This window comes from Oncorhynchus mykiss, chromosome 5, assembly GCF_057628025.1.
Source record: "Oncorhynchus mykiss isolate SJ-2025 chromosome 5, ASM5762802v1, whole genome shotgun sequence".
NCBI lineage: Eukaryota > Metazoa > Chordata > Actinopteri > Salmoniformes > Salmonidae > Oncorhynchus > Oncorhynchus mykiss.
In genome coordinates this window covers 45,893,853-45,918,588 of record NC_143026.1, presented here as the reverse complement: position 1 = coordinate 45,918,588, position 24,736 = coordinate 45,893,853, and the positions used below count along the sequence as shown (strand labels likewise).

Sequence of the window (24,736 nt, the reverse complement as noted above, 5' to 3'; positions counted from 1 at the left end):
TATATTTTTAAAAAAGAAGTAAAAAAATGCAAAACAAGAGAAGGTTTGGAGAGTTAGGCATGTGTAGGTAGGTACTCCACAACTAATTTGTTTAGAAACAAGGCCTTTGGCCAAGATCCTGCTTCCTGCTCAGTTGCCCATGGAAACAAACATCATTCATCAGCAGCCATTCGACTGTAGCAGAGCGGAGCGGGGGGGGCAGAGCCTCTTTGTGCTACTGATCCTAATTCAATTACAAACACTGGTCCTGGAGTCAGGAGCTCAACTATAGGTCCCCTTAAACCTCACTACAAAGCCAAAGCAGGGTGAGGAGATCAACTGGAAAAGACCAACTCACACTGATGCTAAATGGTTACCCCTTGCTCAGATGGGTTTTTAACTCTTAGTCCCTTCCTTTTCGCAGATGCTGAAGCCATTTCTGGGCCTTCTGAGTAGGAACCATGATGCTAGCAGAACCGGCCTACAAACTAACAGAAAGACATAGTGTAGGAGGAATAAAAGGAAATAAAAAAACAAGTCTTACCTTGACATATTCAGTCTTGTTGTCTATATGGTCCATGTGACTGTCGGGAAGAGGACAGAGAGAACTTTATCAATGTGTGTGCAGATGTACAATGATAAGCATATACCGTACCACACACAGTGGGCATATTCCCCATGGAGATGCTACAGTGCGTTTAACTGTATCTCAGGGGGTAAGAGATCGCGTATCAGGGTCTCGTAGAGAAGCAGGGTACGATCCCTCAAATCTCAAGGGCCCTATTAACATTGCCACATAACTTACACTTCACATGAAGAGAGATCAAATGTCAAGGCCCCACAGTGGAGCTGGGAGGAGACATACTGTATAGGCCTCATGGTGCAGCTGTAGGCCCCACAGTGCAGCTAGATCATATGACCCTGCCCATCAGAGAGGGTAATTACATGCCCACTGAGGACAGAGTTCAAACACCCTGTTAGTTCTCATCGTCCACACACACACACACACACACACACACACACACACACACACACACACACACACACACACACACACACACACACACACACACACACACACACACACACACACACACACACACACACACACACACACACACACACACACACACACACACACACACAGAGGTTCCCACAGAGGAGCTGTATGCCCAGTCACATCACATTACATTACATAGGCCCTGTAGCGGAGCTGGGCAATTCCAGGTTTGTTTTACTTTAAAATGTATGCCAAATAAAAACCATTGATTTAAAAGTTTCCAAAAGTGTAATGACTCTCCTGATCGAGGATCCAAGGCGTCAGATCAGCTTGGCAAATGGCTGACATATAGCCAGACCCCTCTCTCTCCCACAGGAGAGGACAGGAGGGGCTGGGACGGTTTTATGACACCTCACGCCAATCGTAAATCTTCTGCAGCAGAGAACCCACTCCTGCTCTTCAGTATCAACCAAAGGAATGCCTTTGGTGGCAAAAGAGTGAATAAAAAAGTGAATATTGGAACAATATTTTTAAGATATGAATGCTAAGAATGGTCAGTGAGGAGCCAAAGAAGAATCATGTCATATTGCTTTTCATTTTGTGATGTTATTAAAAACTGTATAACCAAAATACTGTAATTTGAAGAGCTTTCACACTGTGTATGTCAGGTTTACATCCTTTACGTTGTGTAGGAAATACGAAAAACGATAAAACTATTTTTGTTAAGATAGAAATCTAAAATCATTCCTAACGAGACCTTAGTTTTCATGACCATTGCACATTAACTAAGCCACACCCCGAATGAAGTCAGAAGAGCATGTCAGTGTGATGGAAACGCCCTTTTCGACCAGAGTGCTTAAAAGGACTTGCTAAGAATTAACTTACCAGACCAGCAGACGTGAAGCGTGAGCTAAATGTTACAAATGGTTGAAACTCCCAGACCAAAAGACGTGAGATCGTGGTCCACACGTTGAAATGGTTAGAAACTCAAACTCAACACGAATTGAAGAAGATAAACTAGCTAGACAAAAAACATTTACAGTCTGCAGCTGTGCATGTAAAGGGATCAAGAACTTTGACTATTTACCCGAGAAAGGAAGGAGAAGATCCCATATCAGACAACCATTGGTGCATCTAAAGATCTGTTCTGTTTGAACACTCCACTACAAGACCAGGAAAACTACAAAGGACATTGCGACCTCTGGTGGACAACCAGAGCCTTACACCTATCAAGACCTTCCCATAGAACAACTGATTGGTTGTAACAGAGAGACGACGAACAAAGACATTTACATGTAAATACTTTACATTTCTTACCCAGGCGGGCAGTGGTTCCTTTGCAAGGTATATGATTAATGTGAGTGGTTATAGAATGTATCGACGATAAATGTCCCTTTCTCTACAGTGCCTTGCAAAAGTATTCACCCCCCTTGGCGTTTTTCCTATTTTGTTGCAACACAACCTGTAATATAAATAGATTTTTATGTGGGTTTCATGTAATGGACATACACAAAATAGTCCAAATTGGTGAAGTGAAATTTAAAAAATGACTTGTTTCAGAAAATTCTCAAAAATTAAAAACAGAAAAGTGGTGAGTGCATTTGTATTCACCCCCTTCGCTAGGAAGCCCCTAAATAAGATCTGGTGCAACCAATTACCTTCAGAAGTCACATAGTTAGTTAAATAAAGTCCACCTGTGTGTAATCTAAGTGTCACATGATCTGTCACTTGATCTCAGTATATATACACCTGTTCTGAAAGGCTGCAGAGTCTGCAACACCACTAAGCAAGGGGCACCACCAAGCAAGCTGCACCATGAAGACCAAGGAGCTCTCCAAACAGGTCAGGGACAAAGTTGTGGAGAAGTACAGATCAGGGTTGGGTTATAAAAAATTATCAGAAACTTTGAACATCCCACAGAGCAACGTTAAATCCATTATAAAAAAATTGAAAGAATATGGCACCACAACAAACCTGCCAAGAGAGGGCTGCCCATCAAAACTCACGAACCAGGCAAGGGGGGCATTAATCAGATAAGCAACAAAGAGTCCAAAGATAACCCTGAAGGAGCTGCAAAGCTCCACAGCAGAGATTGGAGTATCTGTCCATAGGACAACTTTAAGCAGTACACTCCACAGAGCTGGGCTTTACGGATTTGTGGTCAGAAAAAAGCCATTGCTTAATGAAAAAAATAAGCAAACAAGTTTGGTGTTCGCCAAAAGGCATGTGGGAGACTCAACAAACATATGGAAGAAGGTACTCTGGTCAGATGAGACTAAAATTTAGCTTTTTGGCCATCAAGGAAAATGGCGCAAAACCAACACCTCTCATCACCCCGAGAACACCATCCCACAGTGAAGCATGGTGGTGGCATCATGCAGTGTGGATGTTTTTCATCAGCAAGGACTGGGTAACTGGTCAGAATTGAAGGAATGATGGATGGCGCTAAATACAGGAAATTCTTGAGGGAAACCTGTTTCAGTCTTCCAGAGATTTGAGAATGGGATGGAGGTTCACATTCCAGCAGGACAATGACCCTAAGCATACTGCTAAAGCAACACTTGAGTGGTTTAAAGTGAAACATTTAAACGTATTGGAATGGCCTAGCTAAATCCCAGACCTCAATCCAATTGAGAATCTGTGGTATGACTTAAATATTGCAGTACACCAGCAGAAACCATCCAACTTGAAGGAGCTGGAGCAGTTTTGCCTTGAAGAATGGGCACAAATCCCAGTGGCTAGATGTGCCAAGCTTATGGAGACATACCCCAAGAGACTTGCAGCTGTAATTGCTGCAAAAGGTGGTTCTACAAAGTAATGACTTTGGGGGGGGTGAATAGTTGTGCACGCTCAAGTTGTCTTATTTCTTGTTTATTTCACAATAAAAATATTTTGCATCTTCAAAGTGGTAGGCATGTTGTGTAAATCAAATGATACGAACCCCCCAAAAATCTATTTTATTTTCAGGTTGTAAGGCAACAAAATAGGAAAAATGCGGTAGGGAGGACGTTTTGAACGGCAAGGGTTGGTACACATGGGAGGAGATCCTGGCTGGAAGGGATTGCCTCCCATGGGAACAGGTGGAGGCAGCTAGGAGAGCGGAGGCAGCTGGAGAGAGGAGCCAGCAATATGAGGGAACACGGCTGGCAAGGAAGCCCGAGAGGCAGACCCAAAAATGTCTTGGGGGGAGGCACACAGGGAGTGTGGCGAAGCCAGGTAGGAGACCTGCGCCAACTTCCTGTGCTTACCGGAGAGCGAGAGAGAACGGGCAGGCAACGTGTTATGCTGTGGAGCGCACGGTGTCCCCAGTGCCGGTGCATAGCCCGGTGCGGTACATACCAGCTCCTCGTGTCGGCCGGGCTAAAGTGGGCATCGAGCCAGGTGCCATGAAGCCGGCTCTACGCATCTGGTCTCGAGTGCGTCTCCTTGGGCCGGCATTCATGGCACCAGCCTTACGCATGGTGTCCCCGGTTCGCCAGCACAGCCCAGTGCGGGCTATTCCACCTCGCCACACTGGCAGGGCGACCGGGAGCATTCAACCAGGTAAGGTTGGGCAGGCTCGGTGCTCAAGAGCTCCAGTGCGCCTGCACGGTCCGGTCTATCCAGTACCACCTCCACGCACCAGCCCTCCGCTGGCAGCCCCCCGCACCAGGCTGTCTCTCCGTCTCATCCTTACGGGTGCTCCCGTCTTTCCAGCGCTGCCAGAGCCTTTCGCCTGTCCAGAGCTGCTAGAATCTCCCGTCTGTCCAGAGCTGCTAGAGTCTCCCGCCTGTCCAGAGCTGCTAGAGTCTCCCGCCTGTCCAGAGCTGCTAGAGTCTCCCGCCTGTCCAGAGCTGCTAGAGACTCCCGTCTGTCCAGAGCTGCTAGAGTCTCCCGTCTGTCCTGAGCCGCCAGAGCCGCCAGTCTGCAAGGAGCCGCCACAGCCGCCAGTCTGCAAGGAGCCGCCAGAGCCGCCAGTCTGCAAGGAGCCGCCAGAGCCGCCAGTATGCAAGGAGCCGCCAGAGCCGCCAGTCTGCAAGGAGCCGCCAGAGCCGCCAGTCTGCAAGGAGCTGCCAGAGCCGCCAGTCTGCAAGGAGCCACCAGAGCCGCCAGTCATCCAGGAGCCGCCAGTCAGCCAGGAGCCGCCAGAGCTGCCAGTCAGCCAGGAGCCGCCAGGGCCGCCAGTCAGCCAGGATCTGACAGAGCCGCATTCAGCCAGGATCTGTCAGAGCCGCCATTCAGCCAGGATCTGACAAAGCCGCCATTCAGCCAGGATCTGTCAGAGCCGTCAGTCAGCCAGAAGCTGCCAGAGCCGTCAACAAGCCTGAGCTATCTCTCAGTCCTGAACTACCTCTCAGTCCTGAGCTGCCCCTCAGTCCTGAGCTACCCCTCAGTCCTGAGCTGCCCCTCAGTCTGGAGCTGCCCCTCAGTCCGGAAGAGTTTGTTTAGTCAAGTGGGGCCCTTTAGTAGGGTTGCCAATCCTAGGTTGGCGGCGAGGGTCGCCGTTCCTAGGAGGAGACTAAAGCGGACAAAGACTATGGTGCGCCAGAGCCGCCACTGCGGACAGATGCCCACCCAGACCCTCCCCTATAGGTTCAGGTTTTGGGGGGGGGGGGGTACTGTCACGTTCTGACCATAGTTCTTTTGTGTTTTCTTTGTTTTAGTGTTGGTCAGGACGTGAGTTGAGTGGGCATTCTATGTTGTATGTCTGGTTTGTCTATTTCTATGTTTGGCCTGATATGGTTCTCAATCAGAGGCAGGTGTTAGTCATTGTCTCTGATTGGGAACCATATTTAGGTAGCCTGTTTTGTGTTGGATTTTGTGGGTGGTTGTCTTCTGTCTTTGTGTCTATGCACTGTTTCGTTTTTTTCACATTTGTTGTTTTGTATTTTGTAGTGTTCACGTTTATTGTCCTTATTAAACATGTTGAACACTAACCACGCTGCATTTTGGTCCTCCTCTCCTTCAACGGAAGAAAACCGTTACACATTCTGCCATAATGAGCACATTTTCCCATTTCAACAGGTTAAATAAAAAATGTATGACTATTGAAAGTAACTATTAAGTGCCAAATAAAATAACAGGGTTGACCGTAACAGGTTTCTTATTAAATCAGCCATAAATCCCATTGTGACAGAGGGAATGGAAGCTTGTTGTGTGCAACAGGGAGTTGAAATTGCATGCAAGCTTCACCCAGAAAATTGAATTGTTAAAACGTTTCTAGCCTGTCTATCTGTGAGTAACAGGGTTGATGGTTTCACCAAATTCAAATGAGAGTTCAGCTCACGTAAAAGGGTTGACCTCAAAATGGAGGGACAGACTTAAATGAATCACTAATCAATAATAATGTTCAGAAATGACTGTCAAAGCAACAAAATAACTAGGGGTTTACTATGATGGTGAAGCTTGGAGATATTTGGAGATTTAGTGAGTTCAAATCTTCCTAGAAGTGACAAAGGGTTGATGGAGGGACATGTCAAAGTGCTGCATTTTGGCAATTTAACAAGCCTTTATTCATATATGAACCCTACAGACGAAGAACCATATATGTGACAATTTTTCCATTTTAAGATAATCAGTTATTTTTATATTATTAATTGTGTGTACCACATTAGGTGTTTTATGGTTGAGAAATAATTCACCATACCCATATCTTCCAACAACAATTTATATTTTTTTGTTATTTCAAATAATACTTTTTTTATTGCCGTTTTAATTTTAAGAATGTGGAAGAACAGTATATCTCCAGTGATGATTTCAGTTTGTGGAAGAACAGTATATGTGACATTTTGCATGACTCTTGTAAGATGTCCTTTTTTAACACCTGATATGATGTTTTAAGTACTTTCAAGTACAGATGCCCTTCATGTAAATAACTTAAATACAATATGCAGTTAATTCATTTGTATGGAGGTTCATTTAAAGGTGGTCTATCAACTTTAGCACTGATGACTATTCTTAAAAGTCAAAGTCATGAAATCTTAGTCTCATTTAAAATGAAGCCCTCAATGTGAACATACCATAGAACTACCAAAATAGAATACAATTAAATGAATTCAATCAAAACAAGCACAACTTGTAAATATCAAATAGGGATAAATGTGATGTGCCAATATGCATGTCCATTATGCAGGTCCCGAAGGTCAATATTACAAAACGTTCAGAAAACCATTCTCTTTGTGTTTAACACTATGATCAGCAATTACGTTGTGAATTGCGTTAAACCCAAGCTAAAGGCAAGAAATGTCCTTCTGCACTGAGGTGACAGCAGTAAATAAGTATTAACTGCTTACAGTTAATGCTAAATGTGGTGACAGAGAGATAGTGTATATTGTAATGAATAAAAAAAGGGAATCAAGATCAAATTAATACTCACATACTGTATGTGATGACTTATTTGTTTTTAATTCATTCAGATTAAAAAAGGTTCAAATGATCACACAAAATAATTATCAACAGAACACATTGTACATAACATTTTCTACACTAGGAACATCTTAAAATTAAATTAATTCAATATATTGTGCTGGTTCAAATCATACACAAATTGATTCACATAGAAAACACCTACGATACATTTAATTTCCTACAATAGGGGTGACATGTCTTCTGAAATGTATACAGATTCAACATACTACAGTATACAGGTTCATGGGATCATAAACTCACAGAAAAAAATGGTTAATTATGTAGCTTGGTTTAACAACAAATGATCCACTCTGCAGTGATTCATAAAAAGAGCATGCAGCAGCTGGCAAGTAGTTGAGCAGGTCATCAGCATGGTCATCACTTGTTTTTTTTGATGGGCAGAGGACTCTCATATGCTCTAGGGTAGTGGCTTGCAAAATAGGGAGGTGTAGCTCCTTGTTTTGGTTTGGAGATCAGCCACAACTTCCATCCCTCAAATAGACTGTGGCTCTGTTTGGCGTACAGATTCCAAGGATCCTCAACTGAAATTAGAACAGAAACATTTTAAGTTCCTGACATCAATAACAACTTTCACAGTCAAGCATTAGGATATGTTATTGTTAGAACAACATGTTGCATGTTGATGGGATGTTAGTAAACTATTCTCTGTGCAATACCTGTGACTTTTTTAACCACCTCACTGAGGTGATCTGTAGTCCAGCTGGTCGCTTGAGGACAGAATCTGGGAGGTGCCTGAAGTCTTCACATTGCATCCTCATCTTGAATGGTTTTGCTGGTTGTGCTTCAAGTATCATCTTTGAAACATCATCAGGTGTATGAAGGACTGACACCTTGCGCCTCTTCTCGATGGTGGCAAAAGTTCGATCACAAGGAAGAAAAGAATGACCAGAGACCATGAACTTCTGCTCAACTTGGGTAAAGTAACCCATAGAGACGAGCATCGACATCAGATTGAGCATCCGCCAGTTGTTATTCTGCCCACAGCATCTGTCACTGAATATGATCAACTTGCGCACCTCTGGTTTGGTGAGTGGCGTGAATTTTGTCTTCACCCACTTCATTATGCAGCTTGCCACCTCAATGGACCCTCGGTGTGCAATCCCCTCATGCCAATCACACATGTATGCAGGATCTTCTTTTCCAAGTTCCTGGATGCAAAAGTTAAAATTTGACAGCTGCCGCTGGTAGTAGACATTGGAGTGGGTCAGATTAGGGGTGTACATCACCCCCTGTAGATCCACAGAAATGACATGGCAGTCAGCATTGGCTTTAGCCCACTCAGTGTCACTTTGAAGCTGTGTGTAGGCCTTTTCGGCTTTTCGATGGTGTAACTCACTTTCAACTGCAATCTTCCTCTTCTCCTCTTCAGATGTTGCTGCTGACATCTTAGTGAAGAATGCGTCACATTTGCCACAGGTGTCACTCCTGGGTTGGCCGAAATTGAGACTCTGCTGTTTGAAAATGTCCCTATAAACCCAGAATTTTGCAGATGATGTGGTATTATTCTCTTTGTAGAGTCGGTACATTCGCAACAAATTCAGATCAGGGCTGAGGTATTCTCTGTGTACATCCCCCTTCATCCGTGAGTAGTGGTTCTGGGTTCTTGGGAAAGATAGAATGTGCTCCTTGATGCCCTCTTTCACTGTAGCATGTATCCGATGTGGCCTGTAAGGAGACAACAAGGTGTTGTTAAACTTGTATTCTCTCAATGGTCTAGGGACCTGCCTTAGAGTGCAACTGTGTCGCTATAACCGGGGTACAAATCCCGGTCACGCCATTGCCGTTTGTGGCCGGGGGGTCCTGTAGGGCGGCGAGAATTAGGCCAGTGCTGTCTGGTGGGAGGGGAGGGAATCGGCACTCAGTCCTCAATGCTCAGGTGGTAGTTGGACAGCTTAGTTACCATCATTTTGTTTAAAAGTAATAAACATTTTTATATTTTTGTTTCAGAATTCGCTATTCATCCATTCGATACTCTATGTTAATGTTTAGAAGATTGTTTAGAGCACTGCTATAGTGAAATAATCCAGGCTGGAATCCATAGCGCATTACCTATTGCTATGCTTCCCTCTTCCATCTTCTAAAGGAGACCTAGCCTCAGTAGCCTGATCTGGAGACCTGCAACCTCACCTGCCTCAGCTAACTTTTCCTGAATAACCTGACCAAAACAATTACATTTCAATTAGCAGGTTATTAAAAACTAGTACAGAGAATACAATATGTTTGTAATTGATATTCATATAGACATTAATTCATATTTTCACTTGCCTGAAGACGGCTGTTGGTTAGCTGGAACACAGACATGAAAGTAACCTTGCACACATTCAATCTCTGGCCTGCTTGCTGTACATGGTATTTGAAGGTTTGTTTCCGTCGTTTGTTCTCCTTTGTATCCTCAGGTTTACGTCTCCGTTTCACCTCATGCTGCAATAAAAATTGACAATGATGAATTCAGAATTTAATATACTGTAGCACATTCAGGATATTGCTTGATCAGGACCTCCATCTTTCACACACTCCCAATCTATACACAGAATGAGTTTGTATTGCACCATTGTGTAACGCAGCACTTTTAGAGTTAACGTTAATGTACGTATCATTACTGTCAAAGTTAAACTATGCAAGTGTTCAATATAGCTATTATAATAATAGGCATTTTGTCTTATTTCTAACCTGTTCTAAGCCGGAGAGAATCAACGCTTGTTGTTTCTCGTATGGGACAGTATAGAACCTGTTGAACAGATGCAGCTTGCGTTCATCAGTCAACTTTCCACAATATTTTCTGCACGTCGCGGAACACGCTCTTCCCTGCAGGATACAGTGTAACTAGCTAGCTACTGTAGCCATGTCGAATCATCCGGTGGACGGAGAAAAAGTAGCTAGCTATGTTTCTTCTATAATCTAGCAATAACATTTGTAACGATAATGTATGAGTTAGTAGCCAACGAACTTTAGCTAATATGTTTTCTCTATAGTTACAAATTAGACAACCCAGAACATACATGTTAGTTACTGTACTCTATAGCTAGCTAGCTTGATTGTTTGATATACGGTTCTTCCACATACCTCTTTTGGACAGCTTTTCCCAGTTTTTTCTTGACCCTTACGATTTGTATAGGGTTTTCCCGCATCCCGTAAGATCTTCCTTTGCCTGTCTTTCCATTCTTTTAGTTTTGTTTTACGTTTCTTTCCCACATTTCTGCGATTTTCATCAGCAACAGAAAGGTGGTGCACATAAACGGTTATTCCACGAGAGCCTATCTTTAAATTTAAAATTATTGTTAATTAGCGCATGGAAAGCTTGTGAAACCGGTTCACTATAGAAAAATGGTGTCCAATAATGATTTTTCATGTATATCTCTTTTTTTTTTTTAAATGTCACATATACGGTTCTTCGTCTGTAGGATTCATATAAAAACAATCAGATTTATTGATTTTTCCATGTGGTCTATATTAAAAGGGCACTTAATGTAAAATAACAGGCATTTAAATTCAATATTGGTGCACAACATCTACATAAAATATCAAAATGGCGCTGTACTGCAGGGTGCAGGGCGCTGTACTGCAGGGTGCAGGGCGCTGTACTGCAGGGTGCAGGGCGCTGTACTGCAGGGTGCAGGGCGCTGTACTGCAGCGCCAGCTGTGCCACCAGAGACCCTGGGTTTGCGCCCAGGCTCTGTCGTAACCTGCCGCAACCGGGAGGTCCGTGGGGCGACGCACAATTGGCCTAGCGTCGTCCGGGTTAGGGAGGGCTTGGCTGGTAGGGTTATTCTTTTTTCATCTCGACTCCTGTGGCGGGCCGGGCGCAGTGCACGCCAACCAAGGTTGCCAGGTGGACGGTGTTTCCTCCAACACATTGGTGCGGCTGGCTTCCGGGTTGGATGCGCGCTGTGTTAAGAAGCAGTGCAGCTTGGTTGGGTTGTGTATCGGAGGACGCATGACCTTCAACCTTCGTCTCTCCCAAGCCCGTACGGGGGTTGTAGCGATGAGATAAGATAGTAGCTACTAAAACAATTGGATGCCACGAAATTGGTGAGAAAAAGGGCTAAAAAAAAATATGGAAAAAAAAAAATATATATATCAAAGGGAAGCAAAAGGCACTCTTTTCATGGAACGACCCCAGGTAGAAATATGCAATATCATCCTTTGCATATATGGGTATTATTCTACACACATTCTACATGTTATTATTCTAATGAGCTCCGCACCCGAACAAGACCAAATTTGGTTGGTCCGGACCATATCTGAAACCTATCATAATTGTCTATGTATCACAAGTTTGGACATCACAGTACAGCACAGTACAGCACAATAGATTACAGTATAGTACATTATACTGTACTTTACGCCAGTGTGCTCTACTGTCCTTGCTGAACTATACTCTACTTTTCTGCTCTCTACTGTATTGTACTGAACTATACTCTACTTTTCTGTACTCTACTGTGTCTCACTGTACTGTGCTGTACTTTGGAGGTCCAAACTTGTGAAACATCTGTAGACGTTGAAATCAAGGCTGGTCCGGACCAACCCAAAAAATGACACCTGGGGACATTGAAATCAAGGCGTGAGTGAGTGGACTGATCAAATTTCAACTACTTTTCAACGTCCATTGACATCCAGTGTTGGTCAGTGCTAAGTGGGTGTGGATCCTGGCTACAGTAAATGGAAAGAGAGGGGGCTCATGGCTAGGTGTCAGTAACACCTGGGAGAGGTAACAGTAGCTGGAAAGAGAGAGAGAGAAAGAGGTTGTCCAGACTGTTTTCATACTAGCTTTTACCACAAGATGACTGCAAAGAAAAGAGTTATGAACTGAACATAACAGTATGCCAGAGGAAGGGAGGACAGTAGCCCGTGACCTAACTGTGGCTTGTGATTCCTGTGATTTCCCATTGTAGCCAATTCAATTGCAGCAATTCCGTTAGAGACTTTAGGTAATTCTGTTACCGATTTGGTAACAGAATTACAAGTTTTAATCACTTTATTAAGTCATTCATAAACAGAAATTGATATCAGTAAAAACACAAACTAATTGATAAGTCTACCTTTACTTGTGACTTCTGGGAACAATTCCTTCGGAAAGTATTCATACCCCTTGACTTCTTCTACATTTTCTTAAGTTACAGCCTTATCCTTAGATGGATTAATTAAAACAATCTCCTCAGCAATCTACACACAATACCCCATAATGACAAAGTGAAAAAAATAATTAAACAACAGAAATACCTTATTTACATAAGTATGCAGATTCTATGCTATGAGACTTGAAATTGAGCTCAGGTCCATCCTGTTTCCATTAACCATCCTTGAGATGTTTCTACAATTTAATTGGAGTCCACCTGTGGTAAATTCAATTGATTGGACATGATTTGGAAAGGCACACACTTGTCTATATAAAAGGTACCACAGTTGACAGTGCAAGTCAGAGCAAAAACCAAGCCATGAGGTTGAAGGAATTGTCCGTAGAGCTCTGAGAAAGGATTGTGTCGAGGCACAGATCTGGGGAAGGGTACCAAAACATTTCTGCAGTATTGAAGGTCCCCAAAAACACAGTGTCCACCATCATTCTTAAATGGAAGAAGTTTGGAACCACCAAGACTCTTCCTAGAGCTTGCCTCCGACCAAACTGAGCAATCGGAGGAGAAGGGCCTAGGTCAGGGAGGTGACCAAGAACCTGATGGTCACTCTGACAGAGCTCCAGAGTTTCTCTGTGGCGATGGGAGAAACTTCCAGAAGGACAACCATCTCTGCAGCACTCCACCAAATTAGGCCTTCAGCTGCAGGGTCTGGGAGACTAGTCAGGATCGAGGCAAAAAATGAACGGAGCAAAGTGCAGAGATCCTTGATGAAAACCTGCTCCAGAGCCAAAAGGACAACGACCCTAAGCCCACAGCCAAGCAGGAATAGCTTCGGGACAAGTTTCAATGTCCTTGAGTGGCCCAGCCAGAGCCCGGACTTGAACCCGGTCGAACATCTCTGGAGAGACCCGAAAATAGCCATGCAGCAACGCTCCCCATCCAAACTGACAGAGCTTGAGAGGATCTGCAGAGAAGAGCGTGGGAAACTCCCCAAATACAGGTGTTCAAGCTTGCAGTGTCAAACCAAAGAAGACTGAAGGATGTAATCGCTGCCAAAGGTGCTTCAACAAAGTACTTAGTATAGGGTATGAATACTTATGTAAATGTGATATTTCAGTCATTTATTTTTCTATATTTTTTATTCATAAAAACCCGTTTTTGCTTTGTCGTTATGGGGTATTGTGTGAAGATTGATGAGGAAAATCTATTTCATCAATTTTAGAATAAGGCTGTAACGTAACAAAATGTGGAAAAAGTCAAGGGGCCTGAATACTTTCCGAAGGCACTGTATGTGGGTTTTTGGAAAAAGGATTACAAGGCAATGTTTCTTAAACTTACAGAAGGCAAAACATTTATTTTGCTTTGATGTATTTCTAATACCTTTTAATACTTTTTCTGGTAGATGTTTTCTAAGTCTAAGTTTTCCATCTGTTTGACCAGAAATCAAAGCCATTATTACTTATGCCACATTTTTTTTGATGGAAATGATTCAAAAATATATCTATGAACTTCACAGTAAGCATTTCACAATAAGGTCTACACTTGTTGTATTCGGCGCATGTGACAAAATAAAGTTTGATTTGATGCTCATGGGTCCTTTAACATGGAAATTACCAGCTACACTACACATGTTCACAGTGAACCAAGATCAAACAGTGACGGCAGAGCAGAGCTGGGATTGTGGAAATCTTAAGCATGAAACACACAGAGAATATGACTGCCTACAGGTGCTTATCACAGTAGGAGGTCGTTCATTATTTGCAAGAACAAAATCTAGCCACTGTAGCTTCTAACATAATTAAATCACAATTAAATTTGTTTTCGTGAAGCAGCTCCTGTAGCTGGTTGCTCAGAGTCAATGCAGTGTCTTTACTTTACCTAGCTAGCACAACAGCTAGCTAGCATATCATGCTAACCATTTAGATACATTTTTTTGCTAGCTGGCTAACATTGTGAATTAAATGATTTCTAACGTCATCCTGCTAGCTAGTTATATAGACATGTTGCTTATTTAGCAACAACACCAACTATGGGGCAGAACAGATGGGGTTGGCTTAGATTGTTGACAACATGTAAACTATATTTCTTCTCCAATGTTTATTGAAAACAAATACATTTGCACAATGAGCACTTGTTGTCCCTCAGATGCATTGTTACAGTTGTTGGTCTGCTATAGTGAATTTTGACCTCAGTCAAAACAAGACATGGCATCAAGAACGAGATAAAAAACTAGCTGAAACGAGCCACCTACTGTTCCCGAAATGGCAGCTTCTTGTCATAGTCGCTAGCTACACTGTATCTGGCCATTCAGAATCGCAACACACAGACTTCTACCCAACTGAAGCGTGCACATCGTTTTTGTGGCGTCGTCAGCTAACCCGTGGCCATCTGGTTAGTATCAACAAGGGCTTTCTACAACAATAGCAACATTACTGCAGCCTGCTAGCTAGCTGACACTGACGAGACCATAAAGCACCATATATGGAAATGCATTGCCAAACAACGCCATCGCCACCTTCCGGTTTGGAGTATATGTAACAAGGCTGAGTGGCTGACGACTTCAAGGTCTTTGCTGTGTGAACACAAAAGAGATTGACTGCCGACACTCTGTTCAGAGGTGCTTAGTGCAGTTGGCAAGCAAACGTTTGACAACCTTACAGGTGTGTCTGAGCTCTTATAGGACTTGTGGTGGAGGCGGGGAGCTTGACTGGGAATTGTGTTTAGGCCCCACAGCGGAGCTTCATTCATTCCACAAAAAATCCTGCAGCAACAGGAAATATGAATTGTTATGTGGATTATAATTAATGGACATTTTGTCGACACGTCTTTCATTAGTGCAAATTAAGTGTGACATTTTAAAGTGGAAATGACTAACTTTAAGCATGAAACACACCAAGAATCTGACTGCCGACAGACTGCCAATAGGTCTTTATCACAGTAGAAAGCCGTTCCTTCTCTTGCTATAACAAAATATCTATCTGCTGTGTACAGACCTGGTAACCGACAAACCTACATCTCATAATGTCTCCCGCTGCTGTGCCAGATAGAGTCTGCCGCTCATGCACAGCGAATTTGATTTACGTCACCAGTTTACCATGGATGACCACCATTGTTAAAGTGAGAAAGAGACTCGTTTCCGCTACCTTCTTGCCTGTAATTGACTATGGCGACACATTGTACATGTATGCACCTGTAGCGTCATTTTGTATGCTGGACACTGTGTACCATGGGGCGCTGAGGTTTGTTACAAACTCTGAAGCGCTCAAACATAAATTAATCTCCAAAACTCTCACCCATCACTGTACCCTCTATATGAGAGTGAGCTGGCCTTCCTTAGATCTTTGGAGACTAAGTCATTGGTACATTTTTATTTCTAAAAAGGTCATACTGACACAGCTCCCATTTTACCTGTGTACATACGGTACATTGTCAAGCAAACTAATGACAAATATCGCCTACACTCACAGGACTGTAATTCTCCTTGACTTGAGACTACAGGAGCTTGTCTCCTTGAATGGTTTTAAAGCTAGGGTAAAATCTATGGTGGAAAATGTATTGGGGGGGGGAGCATCAATGTTTTGACCCCTAGTTAAACCACTCCTCACAAAACATATGTGCCTGTTCAATATGCCAACGGATGTTTTTAAACTGTAGTGCAATTGTGTTTTATGTTGTAAATGTTTGAAACTGTGTGTGCTGCTATTTTGGCCAGGTCTCTTGCAAAAGGAATTTTAATCTTAATGAGTAAAATGAGAAAAAAGAAGAAACTCGCACACTGTTCTTGATAGTAACACTGCTCTTTAACAAGCTTTACACATCGGCCTCACGGCCTTCGTCGGGACTTTTGTGATTTAAAAAAAAATAGCACACTTATGTAGCCACACCCACATCCGTTCCACGCATCGAATGGGGTTGGAGTCGAGGGAAAACAAATAAGTGCTACCCAATATAACAATATACATTTAATAAATATTTGAATAAAGTGTGTACATAAAACGTATTAAACATGTCTGTAAAACCACAATGAGGACATCGACCTACCAAGCAAGTTTTCATAAATCATTGGGTACAGCGCAAGACAAAAACAGGGCATAATTCATATTCACATTTACAACATAACATGCATGGCCATTTCATCATTAAGACCTCTAGGAAATAATGTCTGGGAGGGTGAAAATCCCAAAACATTCTCTTTTGCTCAGAGTATTATTTATATCACCTCCCTTGTCTGACATCTTAACTTTCTCTATGCCACAAAATCTAAAAAATAAATGTATAAAAAAGGTAGAAATGTCATGTTTTAGGTCATTAAAATGTACTGCGACTGGATAATCCGTGTCGTTTCTCCTGATTTAACTTTTATGTTCACTAATTCTGTTTGAGAGAACGAGAGGTTTTAACTACATACACTCTAACAAAATTAGGGGTTCAACAAGGGTTCTTCTAAGAACCTTAGGGTTCTTAGAAAATTGCCCCCAAAAGGTTCTTCCAAGAACCCTATAGGATTTGGGGTTCATTGAGGAACCTCCTTTAGTTGATGGGGGTTCTTGCAACATAACTGCTCAACAGAAACATTGGGATTTGAATTTGAAAAGACAGCCGGTGCAGTCACTAAAATGAAACATTTAAAGATCAACTCAATTTAAGGTAAGGTTTGTCCCTTGTATGATCTAAATTGATATTGTTTTATGATCATACCGTCTATCTTTTCATATTTCTGCAAATCTTTCTAAAACAGAAAATGGACACATTTCAATGGATATCAATAAACAAAGAGTTAAGAATATGTACTGTAGGCTATAAGAACATGTTGAAGGCTAGCTGTATTGGGTGCAGATGACTGAACTGCTAAGTTTTGTGTCTGTAGGCATACAGATGAGACATTCAAAGGTATGTCAATTGGTATTGGTATGTCATGCAGATCACATTTAGCATCCCTCTTCAATAAATATCCCATAGGCCTCTACATTATGGACAAGGTATGTGTATGAAAACCATTATCAAAACAGTTTTTTAAATTCATATTTACCAACAAAAACCAAGGTATGAACACTGTTGTGTGCATGTTTTGTTAATCATCTTTTTTAATGAATCACTTAATCATTAATCACTATTTTTTGGGGATTCACAGACTTCACCCTCCCTACACCTCTGATGAATATAACAGGAAACATGTTCGATCACCATGCACTTAAAAAAATGTATTCTGCCTATGGATAACATCAACACATTAAAGTCAACACGCCAGAGGATATACACATGGGACTTGGGATTCTGCTGGGAGTTTACCTCATTTTTTATTTAATTTTATTCTGCTTTGCCACTAAAATAGTGTTATTGCTATGCATATTATTAATAATAATACCAGGGGGGGGGGTAGTTCTTTGAGGATCCGTTAAAAGGGGTTCTTTGAAGAACTTATATGGGTTCACCCACAGTTTCAATTTGAAGAACCCCTGAAGGATACTCCAGGAACCTTTTCTTTTTAAGAGTGTAGCATAATGTGGTAACCTGCCCTTGACCTGTCGTTTTTCCTTCCCCCTGTTCTAGTAATAAATGTTTGTTACTTCGACACAGTCTTCCTCACAGTCTTTTAATCTTGTCTCCATACACATAGTATTCTTTGCTGTTAACAAAGTCTGTTCATGTTCGTGGTTTAGCTCAGAATAAGGCCTTTTCATCACGCTGCCTGGATATAATAAGGATTAATAGGGGTACTGGGGAGAGAAGGCATGCTGTTGGAGCCAACTGGCACACAAACACAGCAGCACAGTCAGGCTATTCAAAAGGTTTTTTACTCATTACTCTGAACTTTATGAAATGTTGCTTATCCCATGAACTGTATCCATGTGTCATTTCTTGTTGTAATATTGCTAGTGATTGACCTCGGTGTACGTACAGTACCAGCCAAAAGTTTGGACACACCTACTCAAAATATCAGATCGATGAAGGCATGACACAATCTATATTTAGGCTTGTTACATTAACAGTAAACAAACGCAGTAAACAAAAAGGCAAATGGAGATCCAAATAACAAACACAGCCTACTACAGTGAGATGCTGTCTCGCCAAACAAATAGGCCTATAGGCCTATAGGCTCGCTTCAAACATGGAGAACCATGCCGATCATGAGTACAGCAACACGTTGTGATATGGCCCACTACACTTCTGTGGATCAAATTCAACCGACTTAATCAACTAAGCAATGCCAGCCTACCACAAACACGTTTCCAATATGTACAGTTCCATTTACAACCACGTATCTATTTCTATGAGGAACACCTAAAAGTCAATCCATGTTTCCAGTGCAGTAAGCACAGTTGGCATAGTGGAGAGGGGCCCAGAGAATCGTTGCAGGATATCAAGTGGGGTCCATTTGTCCTCATTGGAGCCGGAGCTGGCAAGTGACATTAAACTCAGCTACCACCAAATCTGTTTTGCCTCGATCCAGCAGTAGTTTCACCTTCTTTACAATTAGAAAGTCATGGCTCTCTGGGTCAAGGGCACACAGGGCCTTCACAAATGGGCTGTTACTTCTGCTGAATCATTCAGACATTTCACCAATGACAGCATCCGAGAACAGTCTTTTACACTCAATCGTTTCTCCTCTGTCCTGCTGGCCTACTCTACTATCCACCACATGTTGCTGGAGATTTGTACTTACAGTTGAAGTCGGAAGTTTACATACACCGTAGCCAAATACATTTAAACTCAGTTTCACAATTCCTGACATTTAATCCTAGTAGAAATTCCATGTCTTAGGGTCAGTTAGGATCGTAACTTTATTTTAAGAATGTGAAATGTCAGAATAATAGTAGAGAAAATGATTTATTTCAGCTTTTATTTATTTCATCACATTCCCAGTGGGTCAGAAGTTTACATACACTCAATTAGTATTTGGTAGTATTGCCTTTAAATTGTTTAACTTGGGTCAAACTTTTCGGGTAACCTTCCACAAGCTTCCCACAGTAAGTTGGGTGAATTTTGGCCCATTCCACCTGACGGAGCTGGTGTAACTGAGTCAGGTTTGTAGGCCTCCTTGCTGGCACACGCTTTTTCAGTTCTGCCCAAAAATGTTCTATAGGATTGAGGTCAGGGCTTTGTGATGGCCACTCCAATACCTTTACTTGTTTGTCCTTAAGCCATTTTGCCACAACTTTTGAAGTATGCTTGTAGTCATTGTCCATTTGGAAGACACATTTGAGACCAAGCTTTAACTTCCTGACTGATGTCTTAAGATGGTGCTTCAATATATCAACACAATTTTCCTCCCTCATGATGCCATCTATTTTGTGAAGTGCACCAGTCTCTCCCGCAGATGTGCATCACAGATGACATGGTGTTCTTCGGCTTGCAAGCGTCCCCATTTTTCCTCTGAAAATAACGATGGACGTGTGTCAGTGCCACTGGCACTGCACTGTGTCCGAATGGCTTTGTCACATGCACCGAATACAACAGGTGAAACCTTACAGTGAAATGCTTACTTACAAGCCCATAAACAATACAGTTTTAATACAAAAAATTAAAACAATTTAAGTAACAAATAATTAAAGGGCAACAGTAAAATAACAATAGTGAGGCTATATACAGGGGGTACCGGTACAGAGACAGTGTGCGGGAGCACTGGTTAGTCGAGATAATTGAGGTATCATGGACATGTAGGTAGAGTTATTAAAGTGACTATGCATAGATAATAACAGAGTAGGGCCTCAGTTGTTTTTGCTCTTTTGGGGGGAGGTCTATGATCGGCGTTGCCACCCCGTAGAGCTCAGCACTCTGTTTATTGTCATGACACCGCGCAGCGGAGATAAAGATTCTGCACAAACTTGTCACTCAATCATGTGAACTGTATTGCTATTCTTATATAGGGACATAAAACTAAAACTGAGGGGGCACAAGCCACCTTTTGCTCCCTCGTGGATCCAGGCCCGTTGAGAAAGCTTGATTGTGTTAAACAGACAACGGCAGTGCCTCAAAATGGCCTATGCCTGGGACTTATCATTAAATTCACCCCTGCACACACACACACACACCCTGTGTAACACGATCCATGTAGTAAATCACAGCACTATCACGCCTCAGACATGGAAGTTGAGTAGACTATAACCAGTGAAAAGTCACTGGGACAAGTTCCAGACCCCTCAGAGCCTGATAGACACAACATGACAGCCAGACTATCACCCAGGCCTGCCCCCCAACCCATTTCCTCTCTCACATAGTGTCAGTGACATCCTCACATTGACATCCTCACATTTACACACGTACGCACACACACACCAAAAATACCCTTAATAAGGAGCAGAGATTGATTCTGACAATAAGGGGGCTCTCTGTGTCAAGCCTAATGATAAAACAATTCGCTCAACAGCCTTGCATTAGACTCACTAGACCAGTGGTTCCCAAACTTGTTATTGTCTCGTACCCCTTCAAACATTCAACCTCCAGCTGTATACCCCGTCTAGCACCAGGGTCAGCGCACTCCCAAATGTTTTTTTTTGCCATCATTGTAAGCCTGCAACACACACACTATACAATACATTTATTAAACATAAGAACGAGTGTGAGTTTGTCACAACCCGGCTTGTGGGAAGTGACAAAGAGCTCTTATAGGACCAGGGCACAAATAATAATAATCAATCATTTTGCTCTTTATTTAACCATCTTACATTAAAAAAAAACGTATTTGTTCATCGAACATTTTGAGTAACTCACCACAGGTTAATGAGAAGGGTGTGCTTGAAAGGATGCAGATACAGTGCCTTGCGAAAGTATTCGGCCCCCTTGAACTTTGCGACCTTTTGCCACATTTCAGGCTTCAAACAAAGATATAAAACTGTATTTTTTTGTGAAGAATCAACAACAAGTGGGACACAATCATGAAGTGGAACGACATTTATTGGATATTTCAAACTTTTTTAACAAATCAAAAACTGAAAAATTAGGCGTGCAAAATTATTCAGCCCCCTTAAGTTAATACTTTGTAGCGCCACCTTTTGCTGCGATTACAGCTGTAAGTCGCTTGGAGTATGTCTCTATCAGTTTTGCACATCGAGAGACTGACATTTTTTCCCATTCCTCCTTGCAAAACAGCTCGAGCTCAGTGAGGTTGGATGGAGAGCATTTGTGAACAGCAGTTTTCAGTTCTTTCCACAGATTCTCGATTGGATTCAGGTCTGGACTTTGACTTGGCCATTTTAACACCTGGATATGTTTATTTTTGAACCATTCCATTGTAGATTTTGCATAAAGCAAGCATTCCGTTGGCAGCAAGAGCCTCTCGGTGTACCCAAGTGGCTTCGGGAGAAACTGTTGCACGCGCGATACCACTCCACTATGTCTCTCTGTCATGTCTTTTGTGCCATCGGTAAAAGATACCAAAGAAGAGCAGCTACGTTTGGCTATATCCTTCTTTATATCCCCAAAATGTCTATTTATTTGGCGCGTTTGATTCAGAAAATACACCAGTTCCAACTCGCCCAACATGACTACAAAGTGACTAAGAAGCTACCTGTAAACTTGGTCCAAACATTTCAAACAAGGTTCCTAATCCAAATTTAGGTATCCTAAAACGTAAATAATCGATCAAATTTAAGACGGGATAAACTATGTTCAATACCGGACGAAAACAAAGTGAAGCGCTTTCCAGGTCACGCGCACCAAAAGACTTGAGTCCACCTGGAGTGACACGTGCAAAGAACAGGGCTACTTTTTCATTTCTCAAAAGAAAAACATCAAACAATTTCTAAAAACTGTTGACATATAGTGGAAGCCATAGAAACTGCAAGCAGATTCCTATTAAAAAGGGCTTACCATAGAAAACAAATGGAAAACAGATTGACCTCAAAAAAATGTTGCCTGCCAAATCAGTTCTGTTATACTCACAGACATTATCAAACAGTTTTGGAAACTTCTCTATCCAAATCTACTAATAATATGCATATCCTCGCTTCTGAGCCTGAGTAACAGGCTGTTTACTTTGGGCACGCTTTTCATCCGGACGTGAAAATACTTCCCCCTATCCCTAAGACGTTTTAATTCATGTTATTTTTGGCAATGAAACGAGGCTACTCAGGCAAGAGAAAAAAACTCACCTAAATGTATAGCCCCATTGGAAAATATAAAATGGACTGTTTGAAAATGTACATTTTTTGGGGGGGATACCCCCGACGGCATTGCGCGTACCCCAGTTTGGGAATACCTGCACTAGACAAAGACGTCACAGAAATGAAGCGATGTCATTGACTTATACAACAAATTAAGTGGTTCAAGCCAAGTTATCGCCTAAGAGTTATTTAATGCTATTCTTTACCTTTTTGCAAATTGAAAAAGGGCCCACGATTTTCTCACCCAACCATGGTCAGTAAAGAGATCAAATCAAATCAAATGTATTTATATAGCCCTTCGTACATCAGCTGATATCTCAAAGTGCTGTACAGAAACCCAGCCTAAAACCCCAAACAGCAAGGTGTAGAAGCACTGCTGAGATCTGCTGCACACGAATCAATTCCCTTCTGAATGTCTGTTCACCGGCAACTTGCCGCAAGTGAACTGGCCGGCTGTTGGGAATCGGGGTTTGAATAGTGAACGGAGGATGCTCGAGATGATGGCACCACCCTTTGCGTCACTGGTTGCATTCCAGGACCTCTTTACTGCAGTCGTGCTGCGCATCTTAGAAGATTGCTGCTATAGTAATGCTGCTATACCCGTGTCACTTTTGCAACACTTTTACTAATGATCCATACAAGCTTGAGACATATTTTGCCATTGTCTCAAAAGTAAGTTTTGGATAGGTTAGAACTTGAACTCTGTGATATTTGTATTCTCCTATAGGCCTTCCTGTAAAGGAGTGACATCCTGAAGAATGCAGAATGTCCTCGGACAGAAAGACACACTATTTTCTTTCAAAGGCCAGGGGAGCTTAGGCATCAGCCTGTCTGTAGTCTGTACAGAGGCATCCAGACATCTTAGAAGTGTATATATCACAGATAATAGAGTTCTATATGTTTGATCTACACAAGAGATAGACAGTAATCAATTAGGAATCAGTAGTCAGCTGTAGTAGTTTTTCCACATCCAAAAAGACAGTTATGGTTGATATTCAATAAAATAATAAACCTTACCTGTCCACAGGTTTAACAGCCTGGCTTTCCCTCTGAAGGCCCTCTCCCAGGTCTCTATCAGTAGAACCACTGGAGGCCCTCTCAGGCAGGGGGCTGGAGTTACTGTCTGTACCCAGGTTATCGGCTCTCTTCATGGGGAGGCCCTCCTCGATCTGATGAGTGACAAGGGTCCCAGGCTGCTGCAAGGTTTTCTTTAGAAGCTTGGGGGTTGGAGGTGGCTCTGTGTGGATAGTTTAGTTTATTAGGATCCCCATTAGCTACTGCATGTGCAGATACTCTTCCTGGGGTCCACATAAAATGTAAAATTACATGACAAAGTACAGAACAAGAACATCATAAGATATTACATTAAATCCTAAATAAAAGTTATATATTGGTAAGACACCGAGAGACAACAAAAATACTATTTTAACACTATTCATATACACTAAACAAAAATATAAACGCAACAAGCAACAATTTCAAAGATTTTACTGAGTTACAGGAAATCAGTAAATTTAAGTAAATTAATTAGGCCTTTATCGAGGGATTTCACATGACTGGGAATACAGATATGCATCTGTTGGTCACAGATACCTTTTTAAAAAATATAGGGGTGTGGATCAGAAAACCAGTCAGTATCTGGTGTGACCACCAATTGCCTCATGAAGCACGACACATCTATGTTGCATAAAGTTGATCAGGCTGTTGATTGTGGCCTGTGGAATGTTGTCCCACTCCTCTTCAATGGCTGTGCGAAGTTGCAGGATATTGGCGGGAACTGGAACACGCCGATCCAGAGCATCTCAAACATGCTCAATGGGTGACATGTTTGGTGAGTATGCAGGCCATGGAAGAACTGGACATTTTCAACTTCCAGGAATTGTGTACAGATCTTTGTGACGTGGGGCCGTGCATTATTATGCTGAAACATAAGGTGATGGTGGCGGATGAGCTTCCCTGAGACGGTTTCTGACAGTTTGTGCAGAAATTCTTCAGTTGTGCAAACCCACAGATTCATCAGCTGTTTAATCAGTTTATTGATATGCCACACCTATCAGGTGGATGGATTATCTAGGAAAATGAGAAATGCTCACTAACAGGGATGTAAACAAATTTGTGCACAAAAGTTGAGAGAAATAAGCTTTGGTGCGCGTGGAGAAAAATACATCTGGGAT

The 24,736-nt window shown here is 42.2% G+C and overlaps 2 protein-coding genes across 2 annotated transcripts in view; both read right to left on the bottom strand.

The window, feature by feature from the left end:
* Positions 1-24,736, bottom strand: part of LOC110523938 (SH2 domain-containing protein 3C) — an 84,312-nt gene that overhangs the window by 47,409 nt on the left and 12,167 nt on the right. The window contains exons 3-4 of the mRNA XM_090235018.1: positions 23,580-23,799; positions 524-563 (exon numbers count right to left, since the gene is read on the bottom strand). Coding sequence (XP_090091144.1) covers positions 524-563; positions 23,580-23,799 — 260 coding nt within the window. The remainder of the gene's footprint in view (positions 1-523; positions 564-23,579; positions 23,800-24,736) is intronic.
* LOC110523937 (uncharacterized) lies at positions 7,345-10,948 on the bottom strand. The gene is made up of 4 exons (XM_036977669.2): positions 10,451-10,948; positions 9,653-9,808; positions 8,044-9,052; positions 7,345-7,908 (listed from the first exon to the last, which is right to left on the bottom strand). The coding sequence occupies exons 3-4, from the start codon at positions 8,965-8,967 to the stop codon at positions 7,840-7,842; spliced, it is 993 nt and encodes a 330-aa protein (XP_036833564.2). The 5' UTR covers positions 8,968-9,052; positions 9,653-9,808; positions 10,451-10,948; the 3' UTR covers positions 7,345-7,839.